Source organism: Grammomys surdaster, unplaced genomic scaffold (assembly GCF_004785775.1).
Source record: "Grammomys surdaster isolate TR1022 unplaced genomic scaffold, NIH_TR_1.0 125089, whole genome shotgun sequence".
NCBI classification, from domain to species: domain Eukaryota; kingdom Metazoa; phylum Chordata; class Mammalia; order Rodentia; family Muridae; genus Grammomys; species Grammomys surdaster.
In genome coordinates, this window is record NW_021619993.1 from 18,928 (window position 1) to 38,398 (window position 19,471).

At 42.3% G+C, this 19,471-nt stretch overlaps 1 protein-coding gene across 1 annotated transcript; it reads right to left on the reverse strand.

Moving 5' to 3' along the window:
* Nucleotides 1-4,961: 4,961 nt before the first annotated feature.
* Nucleotides 4,962-12,792, reverse strand: LOC114636955 (zinc finger protein 58-like). Its single transcript, XM_028785051.1, has 4 exons — nt 12,707-12,792; nt 10,730-10,856; nt 9,990-10,085; nt 4,962-6,478 (listed from the first exon to the last, which is right to left on the reverse strand). Exons 1-4 carry the CDS (start codon nt 12,710-12,712, stop codon nt 5,364-5,366), a joined length of 1,344 nt encoding a protein of 447 aa, XP_028640884.1. The 5' UTR covers nt 12,713-12,792; the 3' UTR covers nt 4,962-5,363.
* Nucleotides 12,793-19,471: the final 6,679 nt, after the last annotated feature.

Consider the following 19,471-nt stretch of genomic DNA (forward strand, 5'->3'; position numbering starts at 1 on the left):
TATTCGCTCAAATTCAAAATGCAGCCATAAAGGCTTGGCGCAAACTCCGGGTAAAGGGAGACCCTGGTGCATCTTTGACCTCAGTCAGACAAGGGCCTGATGAACGATTTTCTGATTTTGTTCATTGATTAATGACAACAGCAGGGAGGATTTTTGGTAATGCAGAGGCAGGTGTAGATTATGTGAAACAACTTGCATATGAAAATGCCAATCCTGCCTACCAAGCGGCCATTAGACCCTATAGGAAAAAGACAGACCTTACTGGGTATATCAGACTCTGTTCTGACATAGGGCCCTCTTACCAACAGGGCTTAGCTATGGCAGCTGCCATGCAAGGACAATCAGTAAGAGATTTTTTGGCAAGCAGAGACAAGAAGGCTTGTTTTAAATGTGGCAAGCCTGGACACTTTGCAAAAGATTGCAAGGCAGAGAATGAGTTAACCCAGAGACAGCCTAGAAAACAGCCTGGCCTATGCCCACGTTGCAAACGTGGAATGCATTGGGCTAGTGAATGTAGGTCCAAGACAGATGCACAAGGAAACACCGTTTCACATAATCAGGGAAACGGGAACATGGGCCAGCCCCAGGCCCCGAACCAACACAAGCCAAAACAGGCTTATGGGGCAGTCAGTTTCATACCAGCAAACAACAAACCCTTTCTGAACTTAGTCAAGCAACACCAGGAAGCGCAGGACTGAACCTCAGTTCTGCCACCCACACAGTATTAACCCCAGAAATGGGACCTCAGGCCTTACCCACTGGAGTGTTTGGACCACTCTATCCAAACGTGTTTGGCCTGATAGTGGGAAGAAGCAGTGCTACTATGCAGGGACTACAAATTTTTCCTGGAGTTATAGACAATGATTATCAAGGTGAGATTAAGGTAATAGCCAAGGCAATACAGAATATAGTCACCATTCCTACAGGAAGGAGGATAGCTCAACTGTTGTTACTTCCATTGATCCCTACTAATCACAAATATAAGAGTACTAAGAGCGGGGATCAAAGCTTTGATTCCTCTGATGCATATTTTGGTTCCTCTGATTCTCAAACAGCAGATGCCACATGCTGGCTGCCAGAGAGACTGATTAAACAAATAGACAACAATAACAAATCCAGGGAGGAGAAATCCCCTGGGAAGCATATTTTTTTCTTTGCAGGAAACATGAAGATACTTCACTGGAGTGGATCAACCAGCATACCTGAGTTGGAAAGTTCTCAGTGCAGAAGAAGACATCACCACCCGCACCTCCAGGGTCCTCTATTAGACTCTTAGTTCCCTGATTTATGATTTAGTGGGGTACATTGTTTAGACCCAAAAGAGAACCCATTACCACAGTTGCTATAGTTGTTTTTTGGGTTTGAGATTGATTGGGGCAGGGACAGGGATTTCCTTACTTGTTTTGTTAAGATCAAAGTTATGATCAGTTCTGTACTTATACAGATTTAGATTTAGAAAATAGTGCTACATAATAGAAGAGGCTTATACTTTTTGCTCCTCCAACAGAGGGAGTTGTGTGCTACCCTTAAAAAAGAGTGTTGCTCTAAGGCCGAATGGTTTACATCAACAATTCAGGCATTAAGTCTCTTGTCTCTCAGGTTCATGCTGTTCAACAGACTGATGGCTTTTGTATGACAACAGACAGATGCTATTCAAATGAGACCCATACAGGTCCGTTATTACAGGCTGGAAGTAGGGGACTCTAAAACCTCTGTCATCAAGACTGACGAGGATTAACCCCTAACTTATGCGCTAAGCCGGATAGTCAATGACGGGTAAGAGAACACCTCAAGACCCTTGCCCCGAACTGGGAGGCCTCACCATCCTAAGACAGGAGCTCAATCAATGGCTGTTGAGTATCCAAAGACGGGAAAGGGAGGCTGGGGTCCTTTGTTCCAACCTAAGACAGGCACGGTTTTCGTAAGTTTTCCCAGCCTTCCCTTTTGAAAACAAATTTAAAAAGGGGGACCTGTTGGGAGCCGACTCCTAGCCGAAAGTGGCTATCATCTTTGCAGCCATCTTAGGCCATATACCCTGACAAGAGACTTGTTTTCAACAGCCTGAAACAACTGAACACACTCTGATAAACATCTTGTTTTTCTCACATACCTTGTTTTGCTGTTTAGTGCCACCAGCTGCTAGGCACACTTGGTCTCCTCACTGCTAGCTAGGTGCATCTGATATCCACGGTGCTAGGCACATGACGTAGTGCCTTCAGCTGTGCTTGTCCACGAGGGCAAGGCACGTGGTAAAGGGTATAAAGACCCAGGATTTCCTTCCAATGAACGAGACTTGATCAGACTCCCTGTCTTATCTCCATTCTTTGTGTCTCCGCCCCTACTCTCTCTCTTGCTAGGCCCTGACCCGCGGACCGGAGCAGCAGAATGGGCAGCTACAAAGTGGTGCCTCAACGTTGGAGCTCCAGTAAGTGGGACACAGTGAAGGACACAGCGGGAATTGGAAGTGTGCATCCTCACTCCTTCGCTGGAGACCCTGCTGACTGACCCGAACAGGTTGTTACAACTGGTTACTCCAATAATATCAGGCCACCATTGCACCGGGAGGTACATCTTCCTTATTATACTCCCAAGGTTTCTAGCTGGGGAAGAATGTTTACTACTTTACACTCAAGAGAGCATACATAGAACGCTCACTCCATACCTATGAAAGCAGCCATTACAGAGGAATACTCTATGTTACCGCCACTGGAGTTCTATAGTCACAGTTCACAAAGTGAAAGTTCTGTCTTTACTTCATTACTGACAGATGAAAGAACCCATACGAGAAAGTTTGAGGTGCTGCTCGTTACATGTATCAAGAGAAAAGGACAAACGGCATACATATAACACTTGATAGTACTTGACCAGGCATCAGATAATGTTGGGGTCCAGGAATCGCCTCACAAACCACACAAACACCAATCTCACAGACAAGGATAGTTTAATGAACATACATCCCAGGACTGATTGGCCAGGGCCACAGTACAGATCTGGGAATAGAATAATGACATTCAGTTTAGATTTTATAAGGATTTAAGAGCCCAAATCTACAAACATCTGTGCCAAGTTATTTCACCATCAGGATTTAGGGATGGGGCATTTCCTTAGGAACATGTCTTTGTTGTGCACTTACCCTGTTCCCATTGGTTGAGGTATTCCACTGTGTCAGGGACTTACCTGATCTAACATTCATGTCTTAACTGGGCAACCAGGATGTCAGCTATCCACTTACATGCTTCTTTCTGCCAAGTAAGAAGTCAGTCTCCAGGGAGGTCTTGGGAACTTAAACGTTCCTCAAGTATGATTCAAAATAGAAGGCTTATTTTAAGTAGTTTTTTTTTTTTATGTCTCTTACATTTGGGGTCCATCCCAGGAGCATCTTATACCACAAAAATGTATACAGAGGCACAGGATGCTCTGATGGGTGTGCTGATGGATGGTTGGTTCTGATCCAAGCTTATTGTGGATAACTACATAAAACAGTTCTACTGACTTCTACAGCCATTAGTTTCCAAGAGCAGAGAATATAACAGAATATTTCATCAACTGCATGTTAGAAAGTTTCCTAGTGACATCAGAAACATATGATAAAATTTCCTTATAATGGCAGGCTACCCAGGTAACTGTCACCTAGGCCTTAACATTTTACCTAAGCCCTAATGTTCCGTCTAGGCTTTGATATTTTACCTAGGTTCCAACAATAATCAAATCTATCATTTCTGCTCAGTGAGTGCATTTGGCTTTGGTCCTTACAGTATGTGAATTTGTTGCTACGAAACTGGTGATGATACACACACACACACACACACACACACACACACACACACACACACACACTACTTTCTTAATTAAAGCAGATCAGAGATTCATTATTCTGGAACCAAACAGGACTGACAATCTGTTCTTTCAGCATTTCCTGGGGAGACAAACACTGATTCTCATCTCCCTCAAGCTGGCTGCCACTAATGCAGATCATTTCACCAAAGTCCATTTTGGTGAGAAATGTGAGTTTATAGAACTTCTTACAAAACCCAGGAGAGACATTATTACAGGCGCTTGGGTTTCTCCACCAGGAAAACAACAGTAAGTATACCGTGGCCCAGTACTTAGATTCAGGTCACCTAAACAGTAATGTAACAGCATGGTAACAGGTTGATGGTATAGTGATAGTTACAGAAGAAAGAAATGTATCGATCAAGCTATATTCCAAACACACTGGTTTATAGAGAAGTGGGAGATTACTTCAAAGATACATCTCTACTGTCCTCTGATCATGTTCTTAGCATTTTGCTGGTGGATATTAGATATTAAACATTTCAAAATAATTAAGTTAGTAGGTAAGCAGAGATAAGGTCATACAATAAACACTCTTCACACTTGTATGGTTTTTTTACATTATGGATATTTTGGAATGTAAGCTCTAACATAGAGTAAAACGTTTTGTCACACTGTTTCAAATTTTGGTGTTTCTCTCCAGTGTACCATCTTATGCTGAATCAGATAACAGTCAATGGAAAAGGCCTTTTCTCCACATTGATCACATTTCTATGGTTTCACTTGACATTGAATTTTTTTATGTTTCTTCAGTGGTAAATTAGAGTAAAATATTTTGGTGTATTCTTCAAACTAGTAAGATTTCACTCCAGTATGACACAACTTGTGCTGAATCAGGGAATAATTAGAAAACAAGGCTTTTCCACATTGTCACACTTGGATGGCTCCTCTCCAGAATGAACAAACTTGTGTTTCTTAAGGGTTGACAGTACATCCCCCTGAACACCCATACTCCAGTGTCATCCCCTTCCCCACATCCTGCCTTTCTGAGTTTATAACCCCTGTGTGAATGAATTACGATTTGAGAAAAAATAAATAATTTATAAAAAAAAATACACACATACACACACACATGCACACACACAGATGGAGGGGGAGAGATACTACCACACCATACACATACTGCACTGAAGTATAAAAATCAAATATATGATTAATATTTTATATGCAATAATTGCATTGCACTTGCATCTTAAACAGGCTCCTTTGTAAAAAACAAAAACAAACAGACAAACAAACAAACAAACAAACAAACAAAGGGTTGACAGTACAAAGGGCTTTAAACATTCTACACACTTGCAGAGACTGTCTTCATAATGAATTATTTGATGTCTTTTAAGGGTTGAAGAAGAAGAGGACAAACATTTCCCACAATGATCACACTTGTAGGGTTTCTCACCAGTATGAACTGCCTGGCGTCTCCTAAGAAATAAGGCTCTGTGACATTCTTCACACTTGTATGGTTTCTCTCCAGTATGAATTTCTAGATGTTCCTGTAGGTGGGAAGAACTAGAAAATTTTTTGCCACATTATACACACTCATGGGAAGTGTCTACAGAATGGATTTGATGTCTTTTAAGCGATGTAAAGGAAGAAAAACATTTCCCACACTCCTCACACTTGTAAGGTTTCTCTCTAGTATGAACTGCCTGGTGTCTCCTAAGAAACGAGTGGTAAAGAAAGGCTTTGTGACACTCCTCACACTTGTATGGTTTCTCTTCAGTATGAACTTTCTGATGCTCCTGAAGGCGGGAAGAACTAGAAAACCTTTTGCCACATTCTACACACTCATGGGGAGTGTCTTCAGAATGGATGATCTGATGTCTTTTAAGGGATGTAAGAGATGAAAAACATTTGCCACATTCTTCACAATTGTATGGTTTGACTCCAGTATGAATTGTTTGATGTTCCTGAAGCTTTGAAGAACGGGAAAACCCTTTGCCACATTCTTCACACTTGTAGGGATACTCTCCAGAATGCATTCTGTAATGTTCCCTAAGATATGAACGATAGCAAAAAGATTTGCCACATTCTTGACATTTGTACCTTTTCTCTCCGGAATCAATTCCTTTATGTTGGTTAAGGAAGAAAGCAGAAGAAAAGACTTTTCCACACTCTTCACACTTGTCAGGTTTCTCTCCAGAATGAATTCTTTGATGTTGCTTCAGCATTGCAGGATAGTAAAATGAATTTCCACATTCTTCACACTTGTAGGGTTTCTCTCCAGTATGAACTGCCTGGTGTTTCCTAAGATATGAGTGATGAAGAAAGGCTTTGTGACAGTCTTCACATTTGTATGGCTTCTCTCCAGTATGAATTTTTTGGTGATGCTGAAGATCTGAGGAACGGAAAAACCCTTTGCCACACTTTTCACACTTGTAGGTTTTCTCATCAGTATGATATTTCTGGTGTATCAAAAGCGATGAACGACTGCTAAGTGTCTTATGACATTCTTTGCACTTGTAGGGTTTGTCTCCAATATAACGTCTCTGGTGTGTAGAAAGTGCTGCCTGAGAACTAAGGGCCTTACCACATTCTTCAAAGTAGTGAGGTTCCTCTCCTGTGTGAATCCTCTGGCATTGAATACTTAGAGAGCTGTGGTCAATGGCCTCGCTGTGATTGTTAAATTCATTGCTTGTTGTTCCTGTTGAACAAGAGTTGATATATGAACAAAAGCTAAGAGACAGTCATCATTCTTACAATGTTTATCTTTAAAGTAGGGAGCTTTAGTCACACATATTTAACCATAAATGAAAATCTAGAGTATATTTCAATAGTTGTAGGCACTGAATATAAGTCAAAAAATATAGCAGGTGAACTAATCTATTCTACTGGAATAACTGCAGAACTAAATAGAACATAGACATAATGTCATATTTTCCAAAGTTAAAGAGCTAAGTAAGTTGTATGGTCATTTTAGTAACAGCAATAAAGCCTATTAAATAATATAAATGTTTTATAGGTGGTCATCCATGAAGGTATAAAGTAGTGTAGCCTGGAAAGAGAAGGCCAATTATGATTGTATGTGATTGGGCCATCATCAAAATAAAAAGAAAATGTATTGTACACTTAAATCCTTATTACTAAATATATGATAGGAAAAACTTTACAAGATATTTTTGTAATTCATAAAGCACTTTGATGAAATGACACTCACTAACACAAGTATGTTATGTAAATGTGTTAGGAGAGAATGTTATGGAATTTATTAGGAAGGAAACGTGTGTGTGAAGTTACCGTCTTACAATGGCTTCACACCTTGCTGTTGAGAAATGTGTGCATTGCCGAGACAGGGTCCACGGCCTTTCAAATTTCTGCATAAGTCTGTCAGATAGATGATCCTTGGCCAGAAGACCGAAGACAGAAGCTCTCGAATTCTGAAAAATGGGAGACTGTCCAGGTAGTCAACTGTGTGTGTAAATTGGTCAAGTTTTGGAAGCCATGTTTTGTGCTTCCTATATTTTTGGGTAATATTTAGTCATTCTCAGATTTCTGTTGGATTTGAAGACTAGTTGAGTCTCATAATCAAAGTCAAGTTGCTTAACATATGGAGAATTTATAGAGTAGTTGACATGTTTTTCAAGTGATGTTACAGGTTAAAATTCTAAACGTAATCCAGGGATAGAATCATAATTCTTTCTGTTAGGAAATATGGTACTTTGTCTAAATTGACAAACTGATAAATAGGATGTCACTTGTACCTCATACTGTATAATTTCCTTAATTGTTCTGGCTTTGTTCAATTTATATCTGGAAGAAAAGGTTTTATTATTATTATCATTATTTATTGGACAGAAGCTGTGAGATGTAGAGGGAGGTGTCAATTCCCTAATTGGTTCTTCACTGTGTCAATAAAGGAGGTGGAAGCCAATTGCTGGGCAAAGGGGGAAAAGGTGGAACTTCTGGGTTCCAAAAAGAAGAGAAGAGGAAGAGAAAGAGGATTTTAGGAAAGGTTCTGGAGCAAGGGAGAAGCAACAGACGTGTAGGTCTTGGGGCCCCTAGAGTTTGTAGCCTCTGCTGCAAGCAGGGGACCAAGGAGGATGGAGGGAGCTAACTGATAAGATTAGGGCAGGAAATTCTTCACCCAGCCATTGAGTTATCTGGATAGTTTTAAAATAATAAAACTGTCTAGTGTTTTCCATCCATGGCGTTAAGGGTGGGCAGGCAGAGAAAGAGCATAGCAGTGGCCCTTAGCCGGTAGAGCCTGAACAGCAGCTCCTGGAATTTTTAGGGGAAAGTGCCCCCTGGTGGCTTGGCAAAGCTAACCATGCGGGGTAGGGAACAATCACTGATCCTGGGAAAAATGGCTGATGGCAAAGCTAAGTAAGATGAGCAGCTGCTGATCTCTGAGCCTAGCTGGGAGTGCAGGTAGAGTACCCGAGAAGGAGCCAGAGAGTTTTTAAAAAGTACACACAACAACCAACAACAAAATAATAGGAATTAACAATCATTGGCTATTAATGTCTCTCAATATCAATTACATCAATTCTGCAATACGTGAAAAAGGCTAACAGAACGGAAGCAAAACAGGATCCATTCTTGTACTGCATGCAAAAAACACACCTCACCGTCAAAGTACACATTACATCACGTTACACACTACATCAGAGTAGAGTGTTGGGAAAAGAGCTTATAAACAAATGGACCCAAAAGACAAGCTGGTGTAGCGATTCTAATATCTCACAAAAAAAGACTTCCAACCAAAATTATGCAAAACACATGGGGAAGGACGCTTCAAACACATCAAAGGGAAGATCCACCAGGAGGGCATCTCAATTCTCAACATCTCTGTCACAAATGCAAGGGACATGTTTGAGAATGAAACTATACTGAAGCTTAAATTCCTCATGGATCCTCACATATTAATAGTGGGAGACTTCAGTACCCCACTCTCACCAATGGACATGTCATCCAGAAAAACAAACAGAAAAGTAATGGAGCCAACAGATGTTGTGAATCAAAATGTACCTAAAATATATAGAAAGAACATGTCACCCAAACACAAAATATACCTTCTTCCAACCATCTCACAGAATTCTGCATAATGGACCATATACCCAGTCACAAAGCAAGATTTAAAAGATCTAAGAAAACTGAAATACCTCCCTCCATCCTATTGGACCACCATGGATTACAAGTGGATTTCAATAACAGTAGAAAGCCTACAAACTCATGGAAACTGAAAACTCTCTACTGAATGACTACTGGGTCAAGGCAGAAAGTAAGAAGAAATGGAAAAAAAATTCCTAGAATTGAATGAAAATGAATGCCTAACATACCCAAACTAATGGGACACAAGAAATGTAGTCCTAAGAAGAAAGCACATAGCACTAAGTGCCTTCATAAAGAAACTGGGAGAGACCTCATTCATACCACCAACTTAACAGCACATCTGTAAGCTCTAGTACAAAAAGAAGCAAACACACCCAAGAGGATATATGGCAGGAATAATCAATGAAACCAAGAGTTGGTTCTTTGAGAAAATCAACAAGATGGACAAACCCTTATCCAAACTAAGGAAAAGACACAGAACATCCAAACTAACAAAATCAAAAGGAAAAAAAAAAGGAGGACATACATCAAGGAAATTCAAAGAACTATAAGGTCATACTTCAAACACCTGTACTCCATAAAATTGGAAAAACTAAAATAAACGTATAATATTCTTCATAGATACCACTCATTGAAGTTACGTCAAAAGCATATACATTGTTTAAATAGACCTAAATGTCCTAAGGAAATACAAGCAGTGATTAAAATTCTTCCAAACCAAAACAGAGTAAGGCCAATGCCACTTCAGGGTGGAAAGTTCTTTCTAGGTCAGCCTGCTCTTCATAGCCAGCAAGTAAATGATTTAGTCTGATCAGCACTGGGTGGCATCCCCCTGTGTCTTACATTATAATGTATACTCAACAAAATGAGGGACTTGACATGCTCCTTAAATATAAGCAGAGCTTACCAGAGGGGATACCTTGATACCTTAACCATTAAAAATGTCTGAGTTATGTCTTTTTATTACAGCAGAAGAAATTAAAAGCTATACCACACAAATAATTTCTACCACAACAAATGTCTCAGTGCTCATGGTAGATCCTGGCCTCCACTTGTATCTTTGGATGTCTCATCTGTCCTCTGACCCCCTCATTTCTACACACCTGGAGGACTGGAGGCTGATGCTTGTCTCTTCACATCCAAAGACCCTTGATTTTGCTCCAGAAACGTTACCAAGTATGGCTTAGCGACAGCAAGACCTGTTTGTAGGAAAGAGGAACAACACGGTTTGAGTGGTTCTTCTACTGGCAATGGGGCTGGTTCCTTCTAGAATACTGCTTAGAAGAAAAGACATGATGAAAGTTAGAAAATCAAAACAATTAATTGTGTACATGTTTTCTGATTGGCATACTGGAATACTGCCGAGTCACTTACACTCTGCAGATTCTGACCTTCATTTAAAGGGAAAACATTAAAAATTCAATTGCCGCCGGGCGGTGGTGGCGCACGCCTTTAATCCCAGCACTTGGGAGGCAGAGGCAGGTGGATTTCTGAGTTTGAGAGTTCGAGGCTAACCTGGTCTACAGAGTGAGTTCCAGGACAGCCAGGGCTACACAGAGAAACCCTGTCTCGAAAAACCAAACCAAAAAAAAAAAAAAAAAAAATTCAATTGCCAAATAGTTACATTAACTTTCTATGAATTTTACTAGAGTAAAGGAAACATACTTCCAACACACACACATTGCAAACAGAAGAAAAAGCAAGATATTTCTTATCTATATGTAGGCTCTCTAATATTTCCTTAAAATGAAAGTTATTATAGAAAGCTCAATTAAATAATACACCAAAGGAGGAAGCTACATGTTAATGGTATAAAAGAATTGAGTATAGATGCAATGCTCACCCAGGAACACAAGGTTGCTGTAATTCTCCAGCATCACGTCCCTGTACAGATTCCACTGAGCAGGCTCCAGGCATTCTTTCTCTTCTGGAGAGAAATCAATGGCCACGTCCCTGAAGGACAGCATTTCCTGAAATAAAGACCAACAAATGGTACCACACTATTATTGATTAAAACCATTAATAATAATATAAATACAAATGAACTTCAATGTCAAAACCCAGTCTCAAGCTCACAAACACTTGGTTTGACAGAAAAGCGGCAAAACATACAACTGCACAAAAGACATGGTGAGGAGCATACAGTGTGCCATCGGGTCTCCAGGGCTGTGTGCCCTCTGCAGACCTTCAAGCTCCCTCCAAGGCACTAAAATCCCTACGACCACATCTGTCCTCACACCAACTCATGTCTCCAACCCCGAAAGGAGTTCACACTCTCAACGTCATGGTATCTGATGGAACAGGGAGAGTTGGTATTATTTTTCACCCCACACTGTAGGATCAACCTTGCTATGGCAATGCAACTCTCAGAGTCTCCTGTGATGACGTTGTTCTGCCTACATATGGGGTGGTTAATGTGAGGACTCAGTAGACATTTTTGTTATGAAGTTGAAAACCAAAAGCTAACATTGAGGTGTTGGAGGAAAAAAAAAAAACTTTTCACAGCAGGGCCAGACTTACAGTCTCTCAGAGAGGAGAGACTGAAGAAGCCACAGTATCCAGAAGCACAGAGAATTTATTGGGGAACATCGATGTTTGGTTCAATAGTAGGTTAGTCATTCTGGACAGACAATATGTTCACAAAATCCATAAATCAAAACTGTACATTTACAGAAGAGTTTGACCGATTGAAACAGGCAGCGTGTGTACAATCTTACAATGAGGACACCTCTGTTAACACCCTGTGACAGGTTCTACAGTTCCATGCTTACAACCTCTGAGGCCAAAGTTTTATCTCTTGTTTTACTTAGGTAGATTTTAATTCCCCCTCCACTGAGAAACAGCTCAATATCCTTTTAGAAAACATGTGTGTCGAGCCACTACTTTCAAGTGAGGAACTAAACACTTTCCATGAGGGATTTCTAATCCAAGTGAACCATCTTTACATCCACAATTCATTTCAAGGAAAGTGGAAGAAACGTCTCATTCCCCTATCTCCCGTACAGGCCTCTGACCCTGGAACCTAGCAACTTCTGTCATCTCAGAGCAAGACAAGAGTAAATGCATGTGCAATAGTTTAAAACTAGCTCCATTTCCAACCGAGCGTTGTACAACACAGCCACAGAAACAAACAGCAAACAATAGTAACCAGATGTACATTCTCCTTCCGTAATCTCTCTTAATTTCTGCTTGCTCAGAAAACAAACAAACTTCACATAGCAGAAAATCCCCTGAGTTGAGATGTTTGTGGTGTGTGCCTTTAAAAATCCCAACCCCTGTCTACTCTTTTGCAGCAGTTCTCAAACTGGCAAAGCAGACTGTGGCTCTAAATAAGCAGTTTTAGTTGGTTGGTTGGTTGGTTGGATTTTTACCTTTTAATTCCTAGTTTTGTTCGGAGGGTTTTCTCAGTGGACTTGAACCCCTTAACAGACAGTCGTACAGTACAGAAAGGACAGATCTCCTCTTGACTAAACATACTGAGAAATCCAGTAACATCCACGTGAGAGTGACCCAGCTAATGAGCAAACGCTTCCACCAGCAAGCTGGAAAGTGAACGCCCAGCATCACCACGTCCAGGCAAAGACCTTCACCCAACCAACACTGCCCAGGCAGTCCCGGTCCTTACAAGCTTCTCCATTCCCTGAATTCTGTCAGTCTAACACAGAGGTCACTCCCACCACCACCCGCAGCGCCCTCTCCCCAGCCCTGACCAGGAGCCTCCTCCAAATCAGCTCCTCCCCGCCCCCATTCGACCCGTGCGTGTTCCCTCCGGATCTACGCACCCCGCACAGCCCCTTGGGTGACTGAACCCTGGACCAACCTCCATGTCAGAGATCCAACGGGAGAGCCTAACAGGACCAGAGTCTGGCCCAGCTTTGGATAAGAGCCGCACATGCTTACTAAAAGATAAACTGTTTATCAAAAGTACCGATCTGTGACGTCACTGCGTTGCAGACTACATTTCCCACAAATCTGTGGGATGACGTTTTAGGAGTCCTTGGAGAGAGAGTTGTACTATTTAACGGTCCTGGATTTCTGCCCTGATGTCTGTCTGCAATGTAGTGTCACTTAGTTAGGAAACATGGAGACCACGTACTGTGTCTAGTTCTTATGAGCCGAATGTTTATGTAAGATGCCGCTTTCCCCAGTTCCTGTGGCCCAGCTTAAGGGGAAGAGGATTTTAATGGCAAAGTTCATAATTACTTCCTTCATTTCCGTGGAACAGAAACCAGAGCAAGTGTTAATCGTTTCAGAAGAGTTTTACAATTTTCTGGAGGAGGGAAGTTGCCAGGAGCTTATCATTTAGTAATTTAGAGTGGGTGCCTAGCACAAAATAAAGTTTTCCTCACAGAGGATGGAGAGCAAAAATCAGGGAGTCAGGCTGCTTTTAGCACTCAGGTTTCACAGCCTGAGGTGATGGAACTCACCTTTAATCCCAGCACCCTGGAAGCAAATGCAGGCACCTCTGTGAGTTCCAGGCTTGCCTTGTTTACGTAGTGAGTTCCAGGCCAGCCTGGGCTACACAGTGAAACCCTGTCTCAAAAACAAAACAAAGCAAAACAAATAAACAACAAAACCAGAAATATCCAGATTCATCACAGATGTTTATGAATCAAGCCTTTCCACGTTATGTTTGTTACATTTACAAGTTGTTTCTCATCAATATGTTTATTTTAATCTTCATTCTGCATATTATAAAGTGTTACTTAAGCTTGTAAGAAAAGAAAAAAAAAAGAAACAAGCAAGAAAGAGAACAGGAGCTTGCCAGGTGTCTTGGATATGCCTTTAGTCACTTGGGAGGCAGAGGCAGGAGACACTCTAGTTCTAGGAGAACCAAAGGCATATAGTGAGACTGTCCCAAAAAAGAGGAGGGGGTGGATACCATGTTGGCAGTTTTAGTTAGAAATAATAGAAGCCCCTCTGGTCAAGCCAGGCTGTTCTGAGCAGCCTTCTAACCCAGGGGACCTCCACTCTCCTACTACCTCTCCCCACCTCCATCTGACTTGGGAACCATACAGGTAATCTTCCCTTCCCCCACCCTTCTTCCCTCTATCTGAGTCCTCTGGGGCAAGCCAAGCTGCCTGAGCAGCCTGCCATCCTAGGGCTCCTCCATTCTCCGACCAAATCTCTCTCCACCTTCATGGAACCTGAGACTCCTGAACCGTACAAAACTGCAGGTTCACAACCTTACAGCCCAAGGATACCCATCAGAGGCCTGCCACACCAGTCATCCAGGTTCACCCACCTCACTATACCTACCATAAAACATCCAGGGACCAAAACCATCTAGATGGCTAAAGACCCTCGAAACAATACAATCGACACAAGCCAGGGTGATATGACACCTCCAAAGCACAACTACCCCGTGACAGCAAGCCCTGGATATCCTAATACAGCCAAACCACAAGAAAAATGTAGTGGCTTGTGATACATACACCCACAGCCAAAGTGAATGGCACTTGGGGACTGTTCGGGAGGAATAGGCCCCGAAGGGGATGGGAACTCCACAGAAAGACTAACAGAGTCAACTGACCAAGCCAGCTCAGTCAGTCAACAGGTTCTCCAGCGCAGGAGTGAGGATTAAAAGAAAAGAGACGGTTAGACAATATCATAGCATGACCCCAGCCAGTTCTGAGGCTGAAGGCTGAGGCAGGTTTATTTTTTCCCACTTTTCTTTTAAACCATTTTAATTACATGCAAGTATTTAGGTCAGTTCTAGGTTGAGGTAGCAGCAATACAATAGCTGCAAATAGCCAAGGAACAAACAAGGCTATAAACAAAGTCCCATCACTCCTGAGTTCACTCTCATGATCACTGTTTCTAAGGGCTCATCAGGATGACAAAAATATTCTACTTCCCTGTCCTAGCCCAAAGTCATATTCATGCCTGAGGTCTACTTCTTTGTTCTAGCCTAAGACTTAGATTTCTTTTTCTTTTTTGGTTTTTCAAGACAGGGTATAAGACTTAGATTCCTAACTGAAATTACTTCTCTGTTTTACCCTAAAATTAGATTCCTGCCTGAATTTACTTCTTTGTCATGGCCCAATGTCAGACTCCTGCTTAAAGCCCATTTCCTTGTCCTTGGCTAATGTCAGATTCCTGCCAAGCAGCCCCAAAAGCTTTCCACAGTCAACTAACTTGTACCCCTGGGTTTCTCAGAGTCTGAAACACCAACCAAAGTACATACATGGGCTGGACCTAGGCCTCCCCACTCTTGGGTCGCAGATGTGTACCTTGGTCTTCAGGTGGGTCCCCAACAACTGGAACGGGGGCTATCCCAAAAGCTGTTGCCTATACATGGAATATATTTTACTAGCTGAGCTGTGTTGTTTGGCCTTACTGGGAGACGAAGCACCTAGCTTCGAAGAAAGTTGAAGTCCCGGGGTCAGGGGTGGGGGGGACGGTAGATACCTGGGAGTGTGCTGCTTAGAGGAGGGATGAATAGGGGAAGGATTGTGGGAGGGGTGACCAGGAGCGGGCATTTAGTAGGCTGTAAACTGTGTAAGTAAGACAATAAATTTAAATTTAAAAAAAGAGAGAGAAAAAAATAACAGAAGCAGTACACTAATGCGGGCATGAGGACTACATGTTTAAGATTATTTTTGAATCCCCCTTGGGTGCCCTTGCCTATGCCTCCAGCTGCTTTGGATCTTATGGCAGAAGAATCCTGAATCCAAAGCAGGTAGGGGAACGTATGGAGCCTCTGTTTCTAAGTAAGAAGTGGAAAAGCAGATAGGGAGCTTCCGTAGGGGCAAAGCACTAGCCTAGAATGGAGGTTTTGGCCTACTACCCAGTACTGCACATGCATAAGTGAGCCGTGTTCTTCTGTGTTGACACCCTGAGTGAATAACTGTCAGTGTACTAAGTCAGCAAGATGGTCAGAGAAGGAGGGGCACTGCAAGACGGGATAAGCTTTAGGACAAGCAGAAGGGGATCCGCTTCTGATGGACTGACAGCCTAGGAGCTTTGCAGAACTTTTGTTGATTTTTACACCAAAGGCCTTTTTTCAAGTCAATTCCCGAATATCAAAAGCTCTTATCTGATCTAGGAGTTGTCTTAGGATACCATTACCTGAGCAAACACAGTCATGAGAAGAATGTCATGTTTTCCAGGACTGTTTCAAGACTGAGGTCATGTTAAGCTTCTGTAATTCTCAAGGAAGACTGACCCTATGAATCTTTGATAACAATCACGGATTGATTATTCACAGGAGATCATTACTAGGCCAAAGAGCCATCACCCTGGAGTAAATGCCAGGTGCAATGGCTACTCTAAAATTCAACTACAAGTCATACACAGATCAGAAGCCACTACAGGAAAACAGTTTTCATTTGAATATTGGAATCCATAGAGTGTAGGACGTTAGTCAACAGACACATAGAATATCTAAGTCATCAAACAAAATTAAAGTCCTGCTTTCTGTCATTTACTAGTAAAGATCTCCCAGCTTTCTCTCAGCTTTCTTTCTGTCTGTAAGTCCTTTCTCTGTATTTTCATCCATTAGATCTCCCAGCTTTCTCTCAGCTTTCTTTCTGTCTGTAAGTCCTTTCTCTGTATTTTCATCCATTAGATCTCCCAGCTTTCTCTCAGCTTTCTTTCTGTCTGTAAGTCCTTTCTCTGTATTTTCAACCATAAGAAAGTTAGCTTTTGTGAGAGTTCTACCAGAATTGCTGAGATATTTCCCTGGGTTTTCACAGCTCAGGTAAGTATTAATCATCAGGTGTTCCCTGAGCTCGTGCTCACCTCCCCTGCAAGTTGGGAGGAGCTAAGGTGGAAGGAGTAAGGAGAGGAAGAGGAGAGGGAAGAGGAAGAAATAGGGAGAGAGGACCAGAGAGAGCAGAACATGGAAGCGGATGTGCATGTGTCTCTAGCAGTCAAAGGTAGTTGGTATATCTCGGTTGGGTACTGGGTTACACCTCTAATTGTGTGAGCATCTTGTTATTAAGTATTACCAAACACATAAAGCCTTTGATTAATCTTTAAGCATTAGAGTCTCATTCCTACCGGGTACCACATGGATGGTGGGATGGTCTGGGCTCAGCCCAGCCTCGTGGAGACAGCGTGGAAGACTGGCAGAGCCATCTCCCATGCTGGTGTCTTGTGGGTGGCAGGGCTGGTGTCTCTGGCCGCCCAAGCTGGTGGCATGAGCCACTTGTGACTACAGGCCTAGGCTAGTTGGGAACATGGTGGCTCTGTAACACAAGCAGATTGAGTGCCACCAGATTTAAATAATTATTTCAACACCTACCCCAGGAGGAAGGATGCACAGTTCCTGTGATCACACTGATGTGTATAATGGCCCATCATCCACTATTGGAATTCCCTATGCAGAGGTTAGATTTATCTGGTGCAATTAGCTTTGGCTTTTCTGATGCTGAATCTGTGGGTATGGAACAACATCATGAAAGTCAAGAGTATCTCCTCCTTTGAGCTTTCCTCAGTTCCTCCAAGTCAGGATATAGAAATGACTCTCCCTCAAATATAAATCAATATATGTCAGAAATATACTCACAGTAATATCAGATGAACTGGTTGGAATTTGAGAACCAAATACCTCATTTTAAACCACAATCTGCTCCCCTGGTACCAGCCCTTTCCCTTTCCTCTCTTACTAGGACTGTCATTTAGTGCATCTCTAAAAGTTCTCATGGACTTTAACAATGCCAGTAATAGTCATAGATTTCAAGATCACTACTTCAACATGCCCTAAGACAGTTTAAATGTGCCTTTTGCAAATTGGGGGGTGGGGGTGGGGCAAGGAAGCGATCTGGTATGGGAAGACAGGAACAAAGTAAGACATCAGTGCAGGGGGAACACTCAGTTCCTATAGCATTGCGTATCTGGCGTCTGAGGCCCTGAATAGAATGGTCTAGCCTACCAAGAATTTGCCAACCCCAAAACCCATCTCTATGGCTTTACTTATATATTCATAGGACCTGGATGTTCAATGTAATGTGACCGACCCCACAGGGACTGTTAAAGGGACCCATTGCATCAGAAGCACTTCTCTTCAAGAATGCTGAAAGGTTCCGTTTTGACCTACATGTTGTACCTCATAGCCTACAAAATCTGGACACTATGGCCAGTGCTGTCAAGTCCTGTTCCAATGTTGGCATAAGGTCGGGACTCATTGCGAAGTTTCCATTGTCTCTGGTGTTAACCCAAGAGATACTTACCTAGAGGTGTAGCTTTGAGCTTAAGGGGGGGCCGCCCCCCCCCGCCATGGAATCTCATCTTTCAAATGGAATTGCACTTCCATAAGATAGACTTTCCATGGATGTGCTCTTGGTTCAGGGCACATTTCATCTGGGCTCAGTACAGGGTTCCACAGTGCCCTTTAGTGTCCCTTACAGTGACAGCGGATCTGACATTTTCTGTAACTTTAAAGTCACCGTGGTTTACAGTGAGAATGGAATTCTCTAGCTTCGTACAGCTGAATGCCTGGGCCCCAGTTGGTGGGAACTGTTGGGAAAGAATTAGGAAGTGTGCTCTGATCACGTGAGCTGTGTCAGTGGGGGTGGGCTCTGAGTTGACAGATGATGTCATGACAGTCCCAATTATCTTTTTGTGCCTTGGTTGTGGATCAAGGTGTAAGCTCTCTGCTCCTGTTCAGGACCATGCCTGCCTGCCTGCCTGCCACCATGTTCCCTGCAGAGGACCATTCCGTGTTTTCACCACAAGCAGGAAAGAAAACTTCCTCATGGGTTGTCTCACAGCAATTAGAAAGACACCTTGTTCTGTGACTTTTTTTTCCCAATGTAGAAGAAAGAGAAAGGCAGACTACCTATTCGCATCATAGCTGGCTCTAGTAACAGCCAAAATTCCACTTAAGCCCGTCTTCATGAAGCAGTGCGTTCGTATGATGGCTGCTGATACAAATATGATTAGGGGATGTATCCGGAACAGGGAGGACTCAAACGGCAGCAAGAGCACAGTTAAAGATCTGACGGGAGCTAGGTAAGAAATCGGGAGCGCTCCATGACTGCAGCTCACTGAGTGCCATGCAGGAAGCTTCTCTAATGAAGGGGTCTCCTCACCTACAGTCCTGCCCACATAATCTTCAACAGGGAGGGTGTCGTAAGTCTTGTAAATGCCTGTGAATACCCAAAGTCTATCACATGCTAATTTCCCTAAGGAGTTGTGAAGGACAACAAAAGAGAACTGATGTTTAGGTTCCAACTCCGTCCTGGATTTTGGATTGTTGGTGTATAAATACAAGAAACATATTCAGTAGAGACAGACTTAAATCCAATATGAGTGAGTCCGATTCTGTTCTGAGTGTCCATATTAAGTGTACAGAAGCTCCTGGGCTCTGTAGTCTTTGGGCCTTCCTTATTAATTTTGGTATATGATCTTATTTTTTATTTTCAACAGTTAAGCAACAGGGTTTGAAATTTTTTTAAAAAATTAGCAATTTTAAATTTTTTTTTTTTAAAAAAAGAAGAGCAATACCACCCGAGAGCGAGTCTCTGCCACACTCTTCATCTTATGCTGGTCCTTGAGAGGCTTCCCTCACAGACGGTAGCTCTGAAAAATCATTCTCTTTCAGAATAGATGTTTGTCCATAAAGCTCATTTCCATTTGT